The sequence below is a fragment of the Oncorhynchus kisutch genome, linkage group LG1 (genome assembly GCF_002021735.2).
Source record: "Oncorhynchus kisutch isolate 150728-3 linkage group LG1, Okis_V2, whole genome shotgun sequence".
In the NCBI taxonomy this organism is placed as follows: domain Eukaryota; kingdom Metazoa; phylum Chordata; class Actinopteri; order Salmoniformes; family Salmonidae; genus Oncorhynchus; species Oncorhynchus kisutch.
This window is the reverse complement of record NC_034174.2, coordinates 64,197,274-64,220,843: the sequence shown is the minus strand read 5'-3', so window position 1 is coordinate 64,220,843 and position 23,570 is coordinate 64,197,274. Positions and strand designations below refer to the sequence as shown.

The 23,570-nt window shown below is 43.8% G+C and overlaps 1 protein-coding gene across 1 annotated transcript; it reads right to left on the bottom strand.

Annotated features, from left to right (window-relative positions):
- Window positions 1-1,301: 1,301 nt before the first annotated feature.
- srp68 (signal recognition particle 68) lies at window positions 1,302-15,415 on the bottom strand. The gene is made up of 16 exons (XM_020468406.2): window positions 14,991-15,415; window positions 14,578-14,644; window positions 14,334-14,462; window positions 13,919-14,114; window positions 13,544-13,626; window positions 13,173-13,282; window positions 12,874-12,956; window positions 12,472-12,612; window positions 7,087-7,185; window positions 6,804-6,865; window positions 6,393-6,546; window positions 5,293-5,387; window positions 4,895-5,024; window positions 4,185-4,260; window positions 3,940-3,992; window positions 1,302-3,012 (listed from the first exon to the last, which is right to left on the bottom strand). Exons 1-16 carry the CDS (start codon window positions 15,076-15,078, stop codon window positions 2,785-2,787), a joined length of 1,794 nt encoding a protein of 597 aa, XP_020323995.1. The 5' UTR covers window positions 15,079-15,415; the 3' UTR covers window positions 1,302-2,784.
- Window positions 15,416-23,570: the final 8,155 nt, after the last annotated feature.

Genomic DNA, 23,570 nt, shown 5'->3' with positions numbered 1-23,570 from the left:
ATACCACATCTCACATGACTTTGTCATAACCATTAGGAAAACTCTGTTGCCACACTGTCATACCGTGTAGGTGTTTGGGTGGAGTACAAGGAACACAAGAGATGGGTGAAACTTGGAGGAACTGCCAACCTCAAGGTTCCTATGGCAACACTTTTGCAGTAAGAGTGCATGGGAAAACAATAAACAGAGGTGTGTGTGTGATTGTGTATACAGGGGTGTAATTTAGCGATGTTGTAATACATGTAGCCTAATACGGGGGTGTGCCATGAACTAATTTAACGCACAGGATTGTGATTAGCCATTTTATATAGACGTACATAACCCTGTATAGATGTATACAGTAGAAGGAAAGTGATTCACCAAACAGTACATCATACTGATGGTGACTCCTGATCGTGGGCTAGTATCAAACACACAAAATGACCCATACCACGAGGTTAGAATGCATTTCATGGTGTCTGAAATGTGCATGGTAGAAGGCACATACCGGCTTGTGATGACAGAGTCCAGCTGTTGGTTACCGATAAGGGATCAAGGAAAAATCGTTAAGTGGTGGGAGGAGGCTGATTAGCTTTGAAAGTTGTTAACATGTAGCACCTGTACGCCTGCCTGGGACAAAATCACACACACACCCAACACAGGCATCTCATGCTGCTCACACACCCACACCTGACACAAGAGCCTATGATCATGAAACTACACTAATAGGCTTCTGTAGGAGTGCCAAAAGCACTTCTATAAAACTGGGTGGTTCAAGCTCCGAATGCTGATTAGCTGACAGCCGTGGTATATCAGACCGTATACAACGAATATGACAAAACATTTACTGCTCTAATTAAGTTGGTAACCAATTTATAGCAATAAGGCACCTCGGGGGTTTGTGGTTTATGGCCGATATACCACGGCTTGTATCCAATTGTATCCAGGCACTCCGCGATGCGCCTAACAGCCTTAAGCCGTGGTATATCGGCCATAAAACACACCCCCTCGTGCAGTATTAATTATAAAAACAGCAGCCTTATAAAGTTTGTGTGATTGAGGTTGTCAATTGAAGCTAAGCTACAGTATAAAGTAGGTATCAGTCACAAACTAAAAAGTGGGTGAAAATGACAAAAAGACAAGTTATAAATCAAATCAAATTTATTTATATAGCCCTTCGTACATCAGCTGATATCTCAAAGTGCTGTACAGAAACCCAGCCTAAAACCCCAAACAGCAAGCAATGCAGGTGGAGAAGCACATATAACATCTTGAAACGTTCAAGAGAAGTTATGCATGAGTGAAAAAAGGACAAACTCTGATCATGTTTGCAGCAAATGTCTCTTTTTTTTAAATTAGAAGCCAGAAAACGATCCATTTCATCATCCATTTCACAATTTTCTCTTTCAATACTCCACTTCAGTTTCAAATCATGTTTACAGAATTCATTTTTCAGGCATCTTGGGTGATGATGCGTGAATCCATTCCAATACGCATCATCACCCAAATCCTGTTTATTAATACATGACAACATTGGGAAACTAAAAAAATGAATTGAAATAAAAAAGTATAAGACTTATATAACCCGGAATTAAAGAGAAAACAAAGAGTTAGATTGAAGAGAGGACAGAAGGTAAATTAACAACCTGTAGAACACGGTTTGTCATCATAGACAAATGCAAATAGGAGGTCCATTGAATAGCTAAAGACTCTTGATTACAGAACTGGCTTTGGTACTGGAAAAGCGGAAGAGGTGTTAGCCACTCAAAAAGGGTGCCGTTCCCTCCCATTTAAAACCTGTTGGAATAGGAGCCAACTGATACAATGAAGTAGTGTGTACTAAAACAATATTTCTAGACATACTAGGGTTGCTTTGGACAGAAGTTCATGAACGCTGCCTCCTAGACTTTCGGGGGGTGAGGCCAAACTGAATCCTAAGCAGTCCCCTTTGACCTCAAAGGTCATTCGGTCTTTTGTCACACACAGAACTTACATAAAATGTTTTAAAAAGTCATGTCATTAGAGAATATAAACACGTTATAGAGTCCTTTCCTGGACAGAATATAAAGATATTGGCCACTGAACCCCATTGTTGTATAAGGAAATTAACAGGACCATTTCAATCCTGAGGTCTAGTCGTTAACTGTCAACCATGCAGAGATGTATTGGTGCCACAACGGTGTGCAGGACAAGACAGGCGGATATATTATTCTCTATATTGAGAACTTGTCTCACAATCTAGATATTACAGTTATAAGACAGTTGAGGCAATACAGAGGTGACAGAATTTAGACAGTATTACCACGATCAGAAATGAACGTGTTATGAGACATCACAGCTTGCTCGTGGATTTACCCTGTGTGCCTGCATTTATACAGTTTGTCCTTTTTGATAGTGATTGATACAACACTTCCTCTCCCTCCCTCCTGTATACTGACATTGAGACTGAGTACATGAAGGCGCTTTTAAGAGTAAAAAAAAAAAAAAGTCAATTGGGTTTGTTTCCCTCTGTAAAGTGTGTTGGGGGTTGTTGAAGGGAACAAACACAAGGCCTGGAAACCTCTAGAACATGGAAGTCTCAAACTGGTAGCTTTCAAAATGGCGCTCTATACCCTATGCAGTGCACTACTTTTGACCAAGTTGTCTACTACATAAGGGAACAGGGTACCATTTCCAGACACAGACATTATTTCCACAGTTCAGGTGGAGAAGGTTTTCTAGAAACCCACTCAGCCCGTTTATCAATATCATGGGGGCCCGTGGCTGCTTCCAACCGGAAGGCCTCACCGAAGCCTGGGACTTGATTTAGCTGCCGAAGCCGAAGATGCCCTTTATGTATCCGGTCAGGCCACCCTTGCCCTTCTGCTCCACCTTGTCGTCAAGGGGTGGGAAGGCCACGTGGTTGAGAGCCAGGTCAAAGAAGAGGGGCTTACAGGGGATGGGCTGGAAGTCGGGGGGGAACTGGACCAGGTTGGGCTGCTTCCCCACCAGGGTGGGGTCCAAGTGGAAGGTATCCAGACGTTCACACAGAGGCTAGATGGATGGAGGGGGGGGTAAACAAATTAGAGGGAGAGCAGGGACTGGTAAATGTAAATGACTAGAACCATAAGGTTTGTAAGGTTTGGCTTGTCTGTCAGCTAGCAGAAAACATACGCTGTGGTTCCAATGCAAAGCAGAGGTAATTTTTCATGAACCAGCACCAGGTTCAGTAGTTAACAACCGTAATACCTGCCATGTCGACATACACTGCTCATGATAGCAGCAGCATGACATTTCAATGACAGATTTAAGAGTGAAACCCGACCCTGTGTGGCATTACACAATGACATATAGTACGTCTGGCAGAGGCCTCCTGATATCGGTCACCCATCACCCAAACACTGTCCTTCTTCCGTGTCAGTCTGCTCAGCAGCATTCCAGCTCTGTCCTGTATTGATTGAGGCAGGTCAGGGAGTATTCTTTCCCCGCAGGCTGGCCCACATAAGGCAATGATCCGTGGTAGGCACACTCCTATTCCCAACACCACTTCCTCTCACTACTGCACAACTAACATACTACACTTTTCATTTACTCCACCATTATCTGAAAGTAGTCTAGAAAATGGCAAGGCTGGAACTTGGGAGGTACCGTGGAGTCAGAGTTAACACAGAACTAATTGGTGAGCTGCTCGATTAAAGATCTGGGTCAACGATAAGGGATCAATAAAAGCTAGAACAAGGAGCAGAACGAGGAGCTCCACACTCTCTTTGCAAGTTACCGAATGTCCCCTCCTGAAACTCGAAAGACGCCAACACCTGCGAAATGGTGATCTGTTCAAATAACCAGTGAGGAAAAACCCAAACACTGTAATTACATGCAGAATCTTTCCACGAGAAGTTAGAGTTAGGGCTAAGCACATTGGGGGTGGTTAGCTGTGAGACTTTGTTTTTAATGTGGGAGGCTGACTTTGTTCGTTCTTACCGTGTTGTCTTTCACCTTCTGCTGAGAGGGTGCTTCAGGAGCATCCTCTGTGTCTAAAATACAAACACACACCCTCAGCTTCATAACACAGGCAAAATAAACCAGAGACCTCAGATCTTATAAAATGCACACCAGTCACAACAATAACAAGTCAAGCAGAAAAGTCAAATACAAAGTTGGTTAACCCAGCTAAGGTTATTACCCTATAGAAACAAAATGTCTGCCATTGCAAGTCAGGTACCCACCCAAGATGGCCGCCGCCTGAAGCGAGTATTTCTCAGCGTTGACCTCTGTGATCAGCTCCTGCACATCAGGCAAATCCTTTAGGCAAGGGAGGCAGATACATTAGGCCAAGACACTTTTAGACAGTCCCACAGTAGAGGTACCTGCCAAAATAATGGAAACACTTGAATAAATGAGGGATACTAAGTATATTCAAAGCAGGTGTACCGAGTTAATTATTCTTAGGGTCATGTATAAAAATACTGGGAAGGCCATTATTTTGGCTATCATGAATATGCCACTCATAGGATGACATTGGCCCCATCCAAGTGGCACGAGTGGTTACTGAATGGTTCTATGAGCACGAAAACGATGTAAACCATGCGTCATGGCCGTCACCAGATCTCAACCCAGTTGAACACGTATGGGAGTTTCTGGAGCGGCACCTGAGACAGCGTTTTCCCACCACCATCAATAAAACACCAAATGATGGAATTTCATGGAAGAACGGTGTCACATCCTTCCAATAGAGATCCAGACACTTGCAGAATCGATGCCATGCATAGGTGCATTGGAGCTGTTGTGACTCGTGGTGGCCTAACGCCCTATTATTAAGACACTATGTTGGCGTTTCCTTTATTTTGGCAGTTACCTGCATGTTAAAAATTTAAGTTTACATACAGGCCACAGTCAGGGGGTCACCGGTTATAGGTCAGGGGTCAGTATCTGTTACCTTGAGGCTGTTGTTGAGGCTCTTAGCCTTGGACTGGACCTCCTTGGCGTACTTCAGGACCCGCTCATACAGGACCAGAGCCTCGCTCCACTTCTTCACCAGCACGTACGACTGGGCTATGAAAAAACACCTGGGGGAGAGAGAGGGGGATGTTAGTGACGGTATATGTTTCTGTTCTGGCAGAGGTGGCTCAGAAACACTTGAACAGCAGGGGTTATGCCAGCAACTGTGTGTGCGTGCATGTATGTATGTATGTATGTATGTATGTATGTATGTATGTATGTATGTATGCATGTAAGCTTGCGCCATTTCTTTACTAGCTTATACATCAAGGCTATGAAGAAACACCTGTGGGAGTGTGTGTGTGTGTGTGTGTCCTCCGTCGTGTGAGCTCTGACCTGTAGGCCTTGTAGACCAGCATCTTGAGGGCCACCTCCTTCTGGAAGGTGTGATCTTCCTCCAGCCCCTGCAGGGTGGACAGCTCAGCCAGACTCTGTAGAAACAGTCATGAGGCAACATCAACAAGGATAAGTTGACTCACTGGTAGAGGCTTAACCATAGAAATAGAATGTGTCAGAAAGAAACATCCTATTTCTACGGGCTTAACATTAGGGTTGAATGGCGGGCACCCCCTCAGACGATCCCGCAGGTGAAGACGTCGGATCTGGAAGTCCTGGGCTGGCGTTGTTACACGTGGCCTGTGGTTGTGAGGCCGGTTGGCCATACTGACACATTTTCTAAAGTGACGTTGGATGCGGCTTATGGTAGAGAAATGAACATTCAAATCTCATGGCAACCGTTCTGGTGGACATTCCTGCAGTCAGTATGCCAATTGTGCGCTCCCTCAAAACCTGAGACATCTGTGGCATTGTGTCACGTGACAAAACTGCTCATTTTAGAGTGGCTTTTATTGTCCCCAGAACAAGGTGCACCTGTATAATGATCATGCTGTTTAATCAGCTTCTTGATCTGCACACCTGTTGGGTGAATGGATTGTCTAGGCAAAGGAGAAATGCTCACTAACAGGGATGTAAACAAACTTGTTCTCAAAACTTGAGAGAAATAAGCTTTTTGTGCCTGTGGAACATTTCTGGGATCTTTTATTTCAGCTCATGAAACCAACACTTTACATGTTGCGTTTATATTTTTGTTCAGTATAGTTCTTGGACTTGATCCTGGGTATGCTGAGTAAATAGAGTGGTTTGGGTGTTTTGTGGTTATGAAGCAGGAAAATATCAAACCATTCAGTTTCACTATCAATTACTGTAACATTATGAGATAACAAGGACACAGACATTGGGAATGTGCCAGAGATGACAATGTAATGTGACATGGTGTTGTGTTATCAGAGGTGTATTCATTAGTGCGCACAACAGCAAAACGTTTTAACAGAAAAATAAAAACAGTTTATTGGACAACCTCAGGTTGCATCGCCCTGTTTTACTCGGGTGTCTTCCGTTTCATGGCTACTGAACACGACCCAGGTGTGCGTTTGTACCTGGAGGATGATGTCGTACAGGCGGATGAGGTCCTGGGGGCGAGGGCCCCGTTTGTTCTCGTCCGTCTGCGGCTCCTTCAGCTTGGCCTGCAGCATGTGGGCCATGCTCTCGTTCCTCTTCACCACCGTCCACAGCTTGATGTAGGTCAGGTAGCTATGGGGGGTGGGGGGGGGGGGGGGTGTGGGGGGGCACAAACACAGGTCAAATACTGATTCCATGTACAGATAGGCTCTTAATTCATATTTGCTTGCATTTCTCATCTAATCAAAATGCATCAGAGAAGACAGTCTGAGGAGAGTGACCTCGGACCTTCTCCTCCAATACGGTTGAGGATGCGGGGAGGAGATAGGGGTCACCATGCGTCTCGCATCCTCTGACAAATGTCAGACAGACAGAATGACCTCTCTTACCTGTGCAGGAACTGCAGGTTGGACACCTTGCCACTGGCTTCATCAGATCTCTCTCGCTGCTTCTGCAGAGTTGAACAGTCAGGGAGCATTTACCCATAAACAGATCGGGTCAAGGACTGTACCAGACTGTCACTACTACTCACATTACTGTTTATCCTATGAACTTCACTACGTCAGGTCCGTAAAGCCAAGTATCAACGTGAACCCCGGTCAGTTCGTAACCCTAACTGTCATGTCTGTAACTTTTTCAGTGTCAGTCAGTCAGTCAGTCAGTCATACTTACCGCTTCAGTCTTCAGCTCCTCTCTCACAGCCTGGATGGTGTCTCTGCACTCGGCTAGTAGGGTCTCGTACAGACGTTCCTTGGTCTCCTCATTGGCTGCCTGTGGGCGACAAATGGTGATCCAATATGAATATGACACAGAATATGAATTCATTATTCCATAGATACCTCCCTTGACCTTCTCCTCCAATGGGTATTGAGAAGGACATGAGGATAGAGGACACGTGGCATAAGCAAGAGAGACCTTCACTATGCCTGTGGGCACTGATGCTGGGTTATGGGATTCGTATTTCTTTGTGCGATAATATGAAACATTTTACTCACAAACGTGGTCATACTTGAAATGGTTGCCTGAAATGGAGCCTTGCTTACAGTACGAATCAGATTAAATCATGCAAATGTAAATATTAGTGTAAAAGCTCAAGTAGGTCTTGGGTAAGGCTGTGACTGGGAGAGACAAACGTACGCAGCAGAGCAGGTTGCTGTAGACATTCCTGTAAAAGGTCAATTCCTAGAGTTACTGTAGCTCAGGACTGATGTCAAAGAGAAGCCTGGTTGTTCATGACACCAAGATGTAACACAGGCTTATTGTGTACGTTACAGTAGGCTAACTTGTAGGTTTGGGAGGCAGCCAAGTGTTGTGATGTATATTGTTTATGAAAAATGTCAGTCATTTCAGAAGATGAGGGAGTCAGAAATATTACAGTATGGTCAATGACTCATATGTCCTAGTTAGAACGTCCTAGCAGTGGCCATATTAAATCAAAAATTGCTAATATAATGTTTGTTATATATTCCCCTGCTGACAAATCCATCCAATCTTAAATTATTTTGCTGCATTTTATCCTCTGACGAATTGGTGTACATGCTTGTGAGACAAAGTAAATCTGAGGATTCCCCAGGGTCTTCTCTTTAGTTGACAAAAACACTTAAGCAATCATTAAAGCGCTAAAACATGGCGGGGAATGATTTGGGAGCGTTCCACTTTGAAAAGTGGCAGAATTGTCCTTTTTTTAAAACCTCAAATTCATAATCTCAAGGACCATACCAGTGTCTACATACTTGCAAACGGCACATTTATATGATCTGTGGTTAAAAATATAAAAACGTCCTAAAGAAAATGCTTATCATTAAGCACGTTTCCATCCAGAAATGCGAGTAAAATAATGTATAGTAAAAAAATTACAAATCACAACAGCTGTGATGGAAACCGATGGTTACAGTACAATTTTATAAATGCTGAAAGACAACGTTCATTCGACACGGTGGAATCTTTGTGTGTCGGTAAGATGAATTACTCAAGAAATGGTGGTGGAAACTCCTTAAAGCACAAATAGACATAATCATATTGGAGTCGTCCTCCCACTACAACTCCGGGAAACAATGCAGTTTAGTAGGCTAGGCTACAGATGAAATCATTTATGATGAACTTCACACGGTGGTGAAAGTGCACGGTGACCTTTCCAATAAATATCGAGGGTCTTATTCTGGTGACATGCTGATCGATGCTAGACTGCCGTTTGACAATAAAAGATATTCCTCGCTCTTAATAGCGGCATTATGTTAAGTAGCCTACCCGCACTGTTAGGCTTTGGCGGTTTAAAAAGAATAATAAGCAAACCAAATGCATAGCTGGAGCCCTTAGCTGGATATAATTTGACACATCTTAGATTTCGTTATAAACAGTGGCTTAGCACGCACCCACATTGTTGAAATGTTTTTTTTTATGTACGAGGGTGCATGCTACGCCACTGCTTATAATAATAACTACATATCGAATACGTGCCAAATAAATGATATCCAGCTACGGGCTCCAGCTATGCATTTGGTTTGCCAACTTGACATCTAGTGGCTAGAAGTCAAGATCAAGCTTCTTGGTTACAGCAGAGACATTTCATCCTTTCCATGATCAAGATCTCGGGTTGCCTAAATTGCTGTGTGTGCAAAAAAATGTATAACTACTTAAAACCTTATATATCACCCCTTGTGTGCACTTGCGTGAAGACCGTATACCCCAGTATGGTACAGAAACAGTAGGACTTTGGAAATCTGGATAACGCCCAGCCCTACGCACTGTATCTGACCAGAGTAGGGACATTGGCTATTTAACGCAACAGTTTGTGACAAAGCTATCGAGTGAAAACGCGTTGGAAACACATTGAAAAGTATTTTATTTAGGTACATGAACTTAAGAGAAAAAGTACATTGTGTGCACTACGTCATCACGCACTAATTTTTGGAAGTCAGTTTTGTGGATTTTGGAATATCCGCATCAAAATCTGTCACCAATTGGATGGAAACATATCTTGTGACATCACAAGTTAGGATAAAAAAAATATATATATATACACATTTTAAAAACCTGCAACGAGTTTCTAGCCAGAGAGATGGTATTTTCTTGCTCCCCACATCACTAATCTGTGTTTGAAAATCTGTGTTTTTCAAATGAAAAACTTTTGATAATGTCATTGGGTAGAACGTCTTAACATTAATATTGTTCGACAAAACGTAGAAATGCACCATTTTCACATATGTAAACAACGGTATTGTGCTGGAGATAATGAAAATGAGGCTGAACATTTATGAGAGTTGCCCTTTAACACAAATTGGTTTTGGGCAGACTATGAAGTAACATTAACTCCTACCCATGCAGCATGTGGGGAGGGTGTATTGTGTTGAGACATTCACTCGTGCCACCTCCCTGGCAACGCCTAGCCCCTAACAGGACTGGGAGAACAAGTCTGGTATCTTCTCTGCTTTTCATAGAGGGAGAGAAAGAAGGAGGGATGGTGCATCCCTCTTCAGTATGTCCCCTAGGGGTTGTGCATGGCCTTAAATGGCAGTTCCGTTGGAATGGTTGAGGGATCCCACACGAAACCCAGACGACAAAAAAACAAAACATGATTTGGCCGATTTTTACTAAATGTAATCCACAGAAGTCCTATGGATGAATGATTGTTGACAGACACAAATGTGAAATATAAAATCTGAAATAATTAAAATTGCCATATGACATTGACCTTACCTAGGCCTCCTTTTAAGATTCCATAAAGTTTCATTTGTGAGCTACAAAGCAAAAATGTACGTCAAATGAAGCTTTACGGCTTGCTCTGTAATAAGAGTAGTATTTTAATGGTCATACTTATGAATATTGAAATATATATAAACATGAATATTGAAATGTTTTGATTTTCTATATAATTGTTGAACATAATATACTCTACAGGCATATCAGAGTTCCAGAGTGGGAACTCTGCTTCTTTTAGAGTTCGTAAGCATACCCAACAGAGTGAATGTAAAAATGGATTCAAAATTATCACGTTCTACTGGTGATTTGCAGGATGTGCAACGACACAAGTAAAAGGAGGGTTGTGATTGGTATAGCAGACGTAACCAATCGCTCTGTATAAAAATGGGCCATAACTTTAGACAACTGAGGTAGATACAGGGGAGTGTAGAAGTAGAGGCAGCCATAGGGGGAAAGGTATTATGGTCCAACTGTTTCTGAACCCTTGTGTTCCCCACATCAAATGGTACCTTCCATAAACGTAACAGAATCATTGACTGACATATCAATTAAGGACTGAAGTGCATAAAATGTTAGCCCTCAACTGAAAAAGCACATTTGGATACAGCCGGTTGAGGACAGGTATGAGGGAAATTTCTGACCAGACCCAAATTCAGCCTTACTTCAAAAGTGTAAGCACAATTACATGTAATGCTCTGCTACATCTAACACAAATGATAATCCCACTCCCAAACTGATAACCATTTAGCTCCGATGCTAGTCTGTCCATAGAGACTAGGGCTGATGGGTGTAGCCATGTGAGTGTGTGGGTTTGCTATGCAGAGAATGCAGTTTGACAGCACGAGTGGCAGCATGCCAGAGCCTAGTGCAGGTGGGTGTGACTGGTGTGGCCGCAGGGATGGAGAGGTAGGCCTACAGGAAGCCCAACAGGGAAGGTAAGAAGAGTATGACAAGACACACCTGTCAGAGCTGTAGTGGAGCGAACGCCACCTACTGAGACCCAAGGTGAACTACATGTGATGATAGCCACCGTTGGACTCCTGACCTGCCTTGAGGATAACCTCTCCCTACAGGCTGGTTGATAACAGCTCGATACCGCTAGAGAAACCGAGCACTGGCTAGGCTGCACCACTAAACCCCTGTTCACTGGCCCCCTAGTTCACCAACAGTTTCTCTAGTTCCATTAGTTCACAAGGCATCCTTGTTCACGCGGCTCATAAGTTAACTACCAGCCCTGCAGCTTCATCCCACTAGCCCATAACGAAGCAGAGGTGTCCAAGCAAAACAGCGAAACCCTTTTCAGGGCTTGACATGAACAGGTTTCTTTTGGCCACTTGTCCATCGGACAAGTAGGACAGATTCTTTACTTGTCTGAAAGCTCAAATTATTTGCCCCCCCCAAATAAAAAAATAAAAAGCCTGTACCACCATAGGCCAAAATAGGTGACTGATATGCATGTTGTAAGAAGCAAAGAAACACTTTCAAAAGAAGATAGTTGGTTTATTCAGGGTTCATACACATTCTGACAGATGTCAGAATTACCTGGCCAATATTGAATAGAGCGGAAACCGCAGCTTTCCAACAGTGTCAGATTTATGTCTCAGCTCCCAAAGAGATGGCTTTTGCAACAGGTGTATGCAGCATTGGTGTATTAACGCAGCCGCTCAACATCTACGCAGTTGATGAACGCTCACAAGGCCATGTAACAAGTTATTCACCAGGGCGCTGGTGGAAGGTTTGGGACATGACACTAACACATGCTAATAGCTAAATAGTTAACTACCAAGACGACTATACAATATGTTTTAAACTGGACATCTGGTTAGTCTGTTGTCTCTCATTATTTTAAAAGGCTACCTGCAGCTGTTGCAATGTCTCTCTCGGGCAACGGCCCACTGGCACAGGTAATGTACACGTCTGATGACAGTACGAACCCTGTTTGCTGGAACAAACAAATATGCACAGTGTGATCTCAAAAGCGGAGCTTGCAACCGCAGGTGATTGAAAGACTGCTCATGCCTGTCAATGCAATAATTATACTCTGATGTGCTCTGCAGAGATGGGGAAAGACCTACTTCTAACCCGAGTAATTGTTCGATATTTTGATGTGTGAATTATTTATTTGTCTAGTCAGACAACTTAAATCTATATTCTGCTTGTCCAACTTTTTGTTGTCCCGGACAAGCGTTAATGTCGAGCCCTGCTTTTAACACCATCATTCTGACCTGACCCGTACCTGACATTTTCTTTTCACAGTTCTAGCAACTGCGGAGGATGGGAAACCCAGGCCAGCCCAGTCAAGTTCTGCTTGGCTCAGTACCGTGAAAACGTGACTAGTCCCCTGGTAGGGTCACTGACCTGGGCGATGGCGGCCTCGTTGTCTCCCAGGCCCAGCAGGAAGATGCGGGCCTTGTCGATCTTGACGGGCACCGTTCGGCCTCGCCACTCCACCTCGCTCATGGTGGCTGCCTGCTTGGCTCTCGTCTGTGTGATTAGGGCCTGGAACAATACCACAACCATTCAACAGTATGCAACATAAGACAGGTCTGTTCCAACATTCACACTAGCCTACAACTGAAAAAGATAGAACACAGACCCGATACATTGCCTAAGGGGTGTAACAGTATGGACAATGGAACAAAGGGAACAAAGGGATTTTCTCTACACTAAAGAGTAAAACATAGATTTATGGCCATACTTTCCAGTAGTAAAGTGGTTGTTACTATGTGTTTTACAGTGAGAGGGACCACACACACTGACCTCTAGTTTCTCAGCCATCATGCCTCCTCCTCCTCCTGCACTGAGCCTCATCTGCATCAGCTCATTCATGGCGTTCTGGTCACCTGGGGTCAGAAGGGAGTAGGATTGTTCACTACCAGTCAACTGAACGGGAACGGGTTGTGTGTGGGTGCGTGTTCAGTGCGAGGGTGTGGGAAAGAGAAGCTGTAGAACACACAGATATGTGTGATTTCCTCTATATGAGAGGTGTGCATGTGTGAATGCTTACGAAAAGTGCAATCCACTGTCAATGTGAGCTACAGGCTGTGTGTGTCGCCTACCGATGTTGTAAGCACAGTAGCGGATGTTGGGTGAGATCTCCTCCACACGCTGGTGATACAGAACTGCCAGCTCCTCAGTAAAGGCACTGGCCAGCTTCTCATAGATTGTCCTGAGGGAGGTTTCAATACAGTTACATGGAATTTTCTGTAGTTCACAAGTAGCAAGGTGGTGGTCCGAGAAAACAGCTATATGCTGAATGCGTTTGGATATGTTAAGCATACGCCTACACTTAGGTGCCGCTCGTTAACATCAGACAACTTGACATCTGTCAACAAACAATGTAGCCTACATAATACTCTCCATCAAAAGCTCAGCAATCAAAAGGGGCCACACTTTAGGCATTTCGGTAGTAGAGTGGGGTCAGACTCACTTGCACTTGTTGAAGGCCTCTGTGGCAGCCTTCCACTCCTGCAGCTCAAAGCGCACCATGCCACTCAGGTAGGAGGTGTAGGCCTGCAGACAAGTTGCATTCATTATTATTAATTCAGAGGCCATCAGCAGCTATTTCGTCTGGGTTAGAAAGACAGGGCCCTGAAGTGCCCTTTCCTCCAGGACATGCCCAGCTGCCATGGACACACCCAGCTGCCATAATGTTGGTTCCTCAACTGATAAATATTTGTCTTCAAATATTAGTTTCAGTTAAATTGTTACTTCACTTCAACAGCATTTGAACCCCATGTTGAAATAAATGAAGGTGAAACAACAGGGAAAGTCACAGACTCTCCAGGTCAGGGCATTAGCCTACCTGTGCTTCGAGTTTGGTCTTGGCATCCACACGAGGGCTCTCACACAGCTTCTCCAGCCTCTCTCCATGTTTGGCGGCCTTCCGCAGGCGGGACAGCAGGTGGAAGCGCTTGCGGGGCTCTGTGTTGGCCTCCTGCTTCAGCTGCATGGCATAGCTCCACGCCCTCTCAGCCTCCATCAGTACCAGCAGTAGATACCTAAAAGGGGAATGGGATTTGTTATATTCAAGGGACTTGGGCCAACTTGTGCGGGCCACTATTTTGTTGCCTCTCTGGGCACTCCATGCATTATGAGTATTTTGACTGTAGTTCTAGAACAGAATGATGGTTGCTGGTAGGTATCATGCATTAAGTATTTGGATTGTAAATCCAGTTGTACTTTAATAGTGTTGTAAGAATGGGATCGGGTACTATTACCTGTTGTCAGAGTACCGGTTGTCAGAAAGCATCTCGACAGTCACTTTCTTCCCAGTGAACTTGTGCCTGTTGCCACACTTGAAGCCCAGGGTCTTGCGCAGACGACGCAAGCGCCGGGAGCAGTATCCCCTAGGACAGAGAGAAAGACATGGGTGAATTTTAGTGTGAAACTATGAGCCTACCATAAAGGTATGATCTGGGGTTGTCAAACACCCATTCACTGCCATAGTCCAGTCCATCTCACCTGTATCTTTGATAATCCCCGTGTCGCAAGCCATGCTGTTGCTGGGAATCCTTGATGATCTGGAGAACTGCAAGTATGCGTTAAGGGCCAGTCTACTACATTCACACAGGAACCTAAAGCTAGCTACATACACAGTGAAGAATTAGAAAAGCCACAGTAGCTATACTTTAGCAGTGGATTTGAATTATGTGGTGGATGTAGCAAGTTGACAATGTTAATTTACTTAAATACCCATGATTTTAGCAATATTCTAATGACATCTGTAAATCGCTTTTCTAATGACACTTAGCGCTAGCCTTCCCGACATTACGTTAGCCAACGTTAGTTATGGAAGCCCACCTCCACCAAAACATACTGGTGTCGCTAAATCAAATATTGGTCCCGGGTCAGCTGTATAGCTTTAGAAAGGATACTCTCCAGTCCTATTCCATCTTCCGTTGCATTTTCTTTATTCTCGTCCATAGGTACAATTTTCCCTTCATTTTTCTTGTCGGAGGCCATTTTTCTGCTAGTAGCACACGTCCAAACAGACCCGAAAAAATGCACCGGAAGTAGACTCAAGCGACAACGTTTTAATACACATGACACGCAACAATAGCGAAATACACGATTCAAAACAGTCCAATAACGCTTAAAACATTCAACAAAAATATAAACGTAACAGTGTTAGTCCCATGTTTCATGAGCTGAAACAAAATATCCCAGAAATGTTCCATACGCACAAAAAGCTAATTTCTCTCAAATGTTTTGCACACATCCGTTTACATCCCTGTCAGTGAGCATTTTCTCATTTGCCAAGATAATGTGTGCACCACCATCTTCTTCTTCTGAGTGGAACGGCGGGTGGCTTCCGATATGCTGCATTACCGCCTCCAACTGGACTATAATATAAATACATGATACTTTGTAAAACAAAATAAATAAAAACATCTTTCAAACTAATCCTAGACTCATTAAAACCCCAAGACTCCATTGCACTACCTTGACCATATCAACTCCTGCACCGTGCCAACAGCCTGGGAGGATGGAACACCACCACTCAACACCCTGTAACTCTTCTGAAGCAATATATATATATATATATATATATATATATATATTGGCATGGTGCAGGAGTTGATAGGGTCAAGGTAGTGGAATGGAGTCTTGGGGTTTTAATGAGTCTAGGATTAGTTTGAAGGATGTTTTTTATTTATTTTGTTTTACAAAGTCAAATAATTCTCTGCAGCTGCCACCACATCTTTTTTCTGTGATTTTCTTTCCATTTCTGTGGTACAGTTGATAACCATTGCTATGAATGCTAAGAAGCCAACCTTACTGAAGTGTATGTCACTCGTTGGCCTGTCCCTCTGTGCTGACACAGATCTACTACTCCTCCCCCTTGATCCATTCTCCTCTACTTTCTTCACTGCCTCAGGATATGATACCTTCTGCACTACTCTGACTCTAGCCACCTCAACCTGCCTCTGTCGCACCAGACACTTCTAATCCCCAGCAACACAACAAGCGGTACCGGCGCACCGAGTCGAGGTCCAAAAGGATTCATTTTTAAGCATTGTTGGTTAAATGGCTTGTAAGTCAGCATTTCACTGTAAGGTGTACTAGACCTGTTGTATTCAGTGCATGTGACAAATTTGATTTGATCATGGGCACTCCTACAGTTAACACACAAAATCTTATCCACCAAAACTACACAATCCTCTATCACATGCCCTCCTGCACACTTCCCAAATCTTGGAATCTCCCTCCTTCAAACTGCTGCAACATGACCATAAACATTGCACCTGAAACAGCGCAGTGGATTCGGCACAAATGCTCTGACAGGATAACTGATATATCCTAACACGGCTTTTGTCGGGTAAAGACTGACTCAAAACTCAAAATGACTGACAGTGACTCCTCTGCTTCACCAAGCTCACCACTGGGTCTGTGTCGTACCAAATGGCGGGCATCACAAACACCAGGAATCTTCAACTTCAATTGCTCCACCTGCACACTTAACGCTTAGCCAGAAATCAATCCTTTCAATGGTGCCCTGTTCCTAAGAGCAAAGTAAGAAACACATCTTGACCGAAGTTAGGTAACACAGAGCGCCCACTCCCTCTGGTCAGAAGAAACACAAACAAATATCACAAGTTCACCACCCAACTCTCCAAAAAGGTCACACCTACAGGACCAGATTCTGCTTTATCATGTCCATTGATGCTAGGCTTAGGCGAAAAGCTTTTCACCACACCTTCCACCTCACTTAACTCACCTTCATTCTCTTCCATTTCACCTCCAGAACTCAGTCTGGCACCTGACTGGTGTGGCTTATTAAGAAGTTGATTAAACAGCATGATCATTACACAGGTGCACCTTGTGCTGGGGACAATAAAAAGCCACTGAAATGGGCAGTTTTGTCACACAACGCCACAGGTGTCTCTAGTTAAGGGGGGCATGCAATTGGCATGCTGACTGCAGGAATGTCCACCAGAGTTGTTGCCTGAGAAATGAATGTTAATTTCTCTACCATAAGCTGCCTCCAGCGTTGTTTTAGAGATTTTGGAAGTACTTCCAACCGGCCTCACAACCGCAGACTACGTGTAACCACGGCAGCCCTGGACCTCCACATCAGACTTCCTCACCTGTGGGATCATCTGAGACCAGCCACCAGGACAGCTGATGAAACTGGGTTTGCGCAACCAAAGAATTTCTGCACAAACTGTCAGAAACCTTCTACGGGAAGCTAATCTGCATGCTCCTCATCCTCACCAGGGTCTTGACCTGACTGCAGTTCAGTGTCGTAACCAACTTCAGTGGGCAAATGCTTACCTATGATGGCCACTGACATGCTGGAGAAGTGTGCTCTTCAAGGATTAATCCCAGTTTCAACTGTACCGGGCAGATGGCAGAAAGCATGTTTTGCGTCATGTGGGCGAGCAGTTTGCTGATGTGAACGTTGTGAACAGAGTGCCCCATGGTGGCGGTGGGGTTATGGTATGGGCAGGCATAAGCTACGGACAACGAACACAATTGCATTTTATCTATGGAAATTTGAATGCACAGAGATATCGTGATGAGATCCTGAAGCCCATTGTCGTGCCATTCACCCGCCGCCATCACTTCAAGTTTCAGCATGATAATGTACAAGGATCTCTACACAATTCTTGGAAACTGAACATATCCCAGTTCCTCCATGGCCTGCATACTCACCAGACATGTCACCAATTGAGCATGTTTGGAATGCTCTGTATTGATGAGTGGGCGGCAGGTAGCCTCGTGGTTAGAGCATTGGACTTGTATCCGCAAGGTTGCAAGATAGAATCCCCGAGCTGACAAGGTAAACATCTGTCGTTCTGCCCCTGAACAAGGCAGTTAACCCACTGTTCCTAGGCCGTCATTGAAAATAAGAATTTGTTCTTAACTGACTTGCCTAGTTAAATAAAGGTAAAATAAATCAATTGTTAAAAAAGTACAAAAGGGTGTTCCAGTTCCTGCCAATATCCAGAAACTTCGCACAGCCATTGAAGAGGAGTGGGACAACATCCATAGATTAGGGCCTAATGGATTTATTTAAATTGAATGTTCTTTATATGAACTTTTCCTCAGTACAACCTTTGAAATTGTTGCGTTAATATTTTTGTTCTGTGTATATAAACATAAATACAGTGCACCCGGAAAGTATTCAGACCCTTCACTTTATCCACATTTTGTTACGTTACAGCCTTATTCTTAAATAGATTAAATAGTTTCCCCCCCCCCACATCAACACACAATACCCAATAATGGTGAAGCAAAAACCGGTTTAGACTTTTTTGCAAATGTATTAAAAAAACAACAACTGAAATATCACATTTACTTAAGTATTGAGACCCTTTACTCAGTACTTTGTTGAAGCACCTTTGGCAGCGATTACAGCCTCGAGTTGTCTTGGGTATGACACTACAAGCTTGACACACCTGTATTTGGCTCTACAGATCCTCTCAAGCTGTGTCAGGTTGGATGGGGAGTGTCGCTGCACAGCTATTTTCAGGTCTCTCCAGAGACGTTCGAAAGGGTCTGTCGAGTACATTCATAGACTTGTCCCGAAGCCACTCCTGCATTGTCTTGGCTGTGTGCTTAGGATTGTTGTCCTGTTGGAAGGTGAACCTTCGCCCCAGTCCAAACGCTCTGGAACAGGTTTTCATCAAGGATCTCTCTGTACTTTGCTCCGTTCATCTTTCCCTTGATGCTGACTAGTCTCCCTCGATCGTGACTAACATCCCCACACCGTGATGCTGCCACTATGGGTGAAGTCATGGTAAACTTTGTTTTTTGACATTTAAGTTGAGACACTGTTACCTAACTCCCCATAAGTTAAATACAAACACTTGCGTCGGGCTGGGGGTTTCACTTCTCAGTTAAGTTATGTCCCAGAGTCCTGCAGGTAGAGGAGGTGTTAGATCTGTCTCAGTGTGTATTCATCACTCATCACTGTCTGTCTGTAGCTACTGGGACTGTGACCTTCGGTTGAGTCAAAGGCAGACAGCAGCACACACTCTGACACAACTGAGGACTAACTTACCTTTACAACTTACACTTTCAAGGACACAAACAAACATGCTTACACACCAAATGAATCCTCTCACAATAGTTTTTCCTGACAGCAGTGCTTCAGACACTAAGTTGATTCCCCGGATGTATTTCTCCGTCTGTGTTTCTACCTCAGAACTCCCTGTTTCCTGGAGAGGGATTGTTGAAGAGAGAGACGTTGCAGGTGTGCCTTTTATAGCACCCCTTTGTGTCAATGAGACCAAAAGGGAGATGAATGATCCTTGTCACACAACAGTGTCGTGTCTCTTGTGGCAGCTGCTTGGCAACAGTTGAAAGTCACAGAGAAGAGTACAGAGCACTCAGTTCACAGTTATAACAGAAAGCAGTCTCATTCATTAAATGGATGTCTTTTCAGTCACTTTCATTTCATGCTGTTTTAGTAATCAACACTATGATCAAGGTGGTTTGAGTTTACTCTTGGCGTCAATACCTTATGGAAGCCTGACACCTAGTGGCGCATTTCAGAGCTTCCCACTGTGCCCACTAACCGGTGCCTATTGTATTTCACTGCACCAGCACTTCTTATCATCAATAAAACTCACTACAAAGATTACCTGTACATTTGAGTCAGGAATGTTTTACCATGATGGAAGTCTCAGATCAACAATGACTTGACTTAGAATACAGAATACTGATGTTTGTTTACATCCACACACACACACACACACACCGCACACAACTAATAGGGAAAGATTAGCATGGATGGCATCTCAAAACAATGTCTGACACTTTTGGATTCCGAAGGCTTGACGACTGTGCTTACAAACTGGGATTACTACAAGTATCATGCTGCAGAATACTGATGTGTATTACAGTGTAAGTTACAGATGGACTTCAATAAATGCAGTGTAATACGACATATAATACAACTCCCATTGTAATGGCATTTTAAAACAGTAATCATTGAGGTATGAGACACACACCTTTGTCTATGTGAAAAAATGACTGTATGGGATACCTAGGCCAGTTCTATCCCAGTGGTAGTCTAGTAGACACTGCATCCAGTGGTAGTCTAGTAGACACTGTACCCAGTGGTAGTCTAGTAGACACTGTATCCAGTGGTAGTCTAGTAGACACTGTACCCAGTGGTAGTCTGGTAGACATTGTACCCAGTGGTAGTCTGGTAGACATTGTACCCAGTGGTAGTCTGGTAAACATTGTACCCAGTGGTAGTCTGGTAGACATTGTACCCAGTGGTAGTCTGGTAAATATTGTACCCAGTGGTAGTCTGGTAGACATTGTACCCAGTGGTAGTCTGGTAAACATTGTACCCAGTGGTAGTCTGGTATACATTGTACCCAGTGGTAGTCTGGTATACATTGTACCCAGTGGTAGTCTGGTAAACATTGTACCCACCATGCTTCACCGTAGGGATGGTGCAAGGTTTCCTCCAGATGTGACGCTTGGCATTCAGGCCATGGAGTTCAATCTTGGTTTCATCAGACCAGAGAATCTTGTTTCTCATGGTCTGAGAGTCCTTTATGTGCCTTTTGGCAAACTTATTTCAGGCTGTCATGTGCCTTTTACTGAGGAGTGGCTACTGTCTGGCCAATCAACCATAAAGGCCTATTTGGTGGAGTGTTGCAGAGAAGGTTGTCCTTCTGGAAGGCTCTCCCATCTCTACAGAGAAACTATGGAGCTCTGCCAGAGTCACCATCAGGAAGAACGTATTAATTTAAGAACGATGGAGGCCACTGTGTTCCTGGGAACCTTCAATGCTGCAGAATTCTTTTCATAACCTTCCCCAGATCTGTGCCTCAGCACAATCCTATCTTGGAGGTCTACGGACAATTCCTTCAACCTCATGGCTTGGTTTTTGCTCTGACATGCAATGTCAATTGTGGGAACTTATATAGACAGATGGGTGCCTTTCCAAATCATGTCCAATCAATTGAATTTACCACAGGCGGACTCCAATCAAGTTATAGAAACATCTCAAGGATGATCAATGAAAACAGCATGCACCTGAGCTGAATTTCGAGTCTCATAGCAAATGGTCCGAATATGTATGGAAATAAGGTATTTCTGTTTTTTATGAATTTGCAAAAATGTCTACAAACCTGTTTTCGCTTTGTCATTATGGGGTATTGTGTGTAGATTGATTGATGAAAAAAATAAATGTAATCAATTTTAGAACAAGGCTGTAACTTAATCAAATGTGAAAAAATGTTAGGGGTCTGAATACTTTACGAATGCACTGTATGTATATAATATATCCAGTACCAGTCAAAAGTTTGGACACGCCTACTAATTCAAGGGTTTTTCTTTATCTTTACTATTTTCTACATTGTATAATAATAGTGACGACATCAAAACTATGAAATAGCACAAATGGAATCATGTAGTAACCAAAAAAGTGTTAAAACGAATCAAAATGTATGTTATATTTGAGATTCTTCAAAATAGCAACCCTTTGCCTGGATGACAGCTTTGCACACTATTGGCATTCTCTCAACCAGCTTCATGAGGTAGTCACCTGGAATGCATTTCAATGAATAGATGTGGAATTTCCTTTGCGGAATTTCTTTCCTTCTTAATGCCTTTGAGCCAATCAGTTGTGCTGTGACAAGGTAGGGTTGGTATACAGAAGTTATCCCTATTTGGTAAAAGACCAAGTCCATATTGTGGCAAGAACAGCTCAAATAAGCAAAGAGAAATGACAGTCCATTACCTTAAGACATGAAGGTCAGTCAACGCGTAAAATTTCAAGAACTTTGAAAGTCTCATCAAGTGTAGTCGCAAAAACCATCAAGCACTATGATGAAACTGGCTCTCCTGAGGACCGCCACAGGAAAGGAGTTACCAACCTCAGAAATGGCTGCCGAAATAAATGCTTCACAGAGTTCAAGTAATGGACATGTCTCCACATCAACTGTTCAGAAGAGGCTGCGTGAATAAGGTCTTCATGGTCGAATAGCTGCAAAGAAACCACGACTAAAGGACACCGATAATAAGAAGAGACTTGCTTGGGCCAAGAAACACGAGCAATGGACATTATACCGGTAGAAATCTGTCCTTTGGTTTGATGAGTCCTGTGAGACTGTGAGATTTTTGGTTCCAACCGCCGTGTTTTTGTGAGACGTAGAGTAAGTGAATTGATCTCTGCATTTGTACTTCCTACCTACCGTGAAACATGGAGGTGGTGTGATGGTGCTTTGGTGGTGACACGGTTAGTGATTTATTTAGAATTCAAGGCACACTTAACCAGCATGGCTACCACAGCATTCTGCAGCGATACACCATCCCATCTCATTTGTTTTTCAATAGGACAATGACCCAACACACCTCCAGGCTGTGTAAGGACTATTTGACCAAGGAGAGTGATGGTGCTGCATCAGATGACCTGGCCTCCACAAGCACCCGATCTCAACCCAATTGAGATGGTTTGGGATGAGTTTGACCGCAGAGTGAAGGAAAAGCAGCCAACAAGTGCTCAGGATATATGGGAACTCCTTCAAGACTGTTGGAAAAGCATTCCAGGTGAAGCTGGTTGAGAGAATGCCAAAAGTGTGCAAAGCTGTCACCAAGGCAAAGGGTGGCTACTTTGAAGAATCTAAAATCAATTTTGATTTATTCAAACTTTTTGGCTTACTAAATTCATCAGAAAAAATAAATGTCCTCTCACTGTCAACTGTGTTTATTTTCAGCAAACTTAACATGTAAATATTTGTATGAACATAAGATTCAAGAACTGAGACATAAACTGAACAAGTTCCACAGACATGTGACTAACAGAAATGGAATAATGTGTCCCTGAACAATGGGGGGGGGGGTCAAAATCAAAAGTAACAGTCAGTATCTGGTGTGGCCACCAGCTGCATGAAGTACTGCAGTGCATCTCCCCCTCAAGGACTGCACCAGATTGCTAGTTCTTGCTGTGAGATGTTACCCCACTCTTCCACCAAGGCACCTGCAAGTTCCCGGATATTTCTGGGGGAATGGCCCTAGCACTCACCCTCCGATCAGTCAGGTCCCAGACATGTTCAATGGGATTAAGTTCTGGGATCTTCGCTGGCCATGGCAGAACACTGACATTTGTATCTTACAGGAAATCACGCACAGAACGAGCAGTATGGCTGGTGGCATTGTCATGCTGGAGGGTCATGTCAGGATGAGCCTGCAGTAAGGGTACTACATGAGAGAGAAGGATGTCTTCCCTGTAACACACAGCGTTGAGATTGCCTGCAATGACAACAAGTTCAGTCCGATGATGCTGTGACACACCGCCACAGACCATGACGGACCCTCCACCTCCAAATCGATCCCGCCCCAGAGTACAGGCCTCGGTGTAACGCTCATTCCTTCGACGATAAACGCAATCTGACCGTCACTCCTGGTGAGACAAAACTGCGACTCGTCAGTGAAGAGCACTTTTTGCCAGTCCTGTCTCGTCCAGCGACGGTGGGTTTGTGCCCATA

Bases quoted from the DNA above. Each gene is read 5' to 3' on its own strand.
- srp68 (XM_020468406.2), bottom strand. From the start codon at position 15,078: ATGGCCTCCGACAAGAAAAATGAAGGGAAAATTGTACCTATGGACGAG. The intron at 5,025-5,292 runs GTCAGAGCTCAC...TCTCTCCCCCAG, and splicing joins CTGGTCTACAAGGCCTACAG to GTGTTTTTTCATAGCCCAGT. The intron at 4,261-4,894 runs GTAACAGATACT...CCTTGCCTAAAG, and splicing joins GCCTCAACAACAGCCTCAAG to GATTTGCCTGATGTGCAGGA.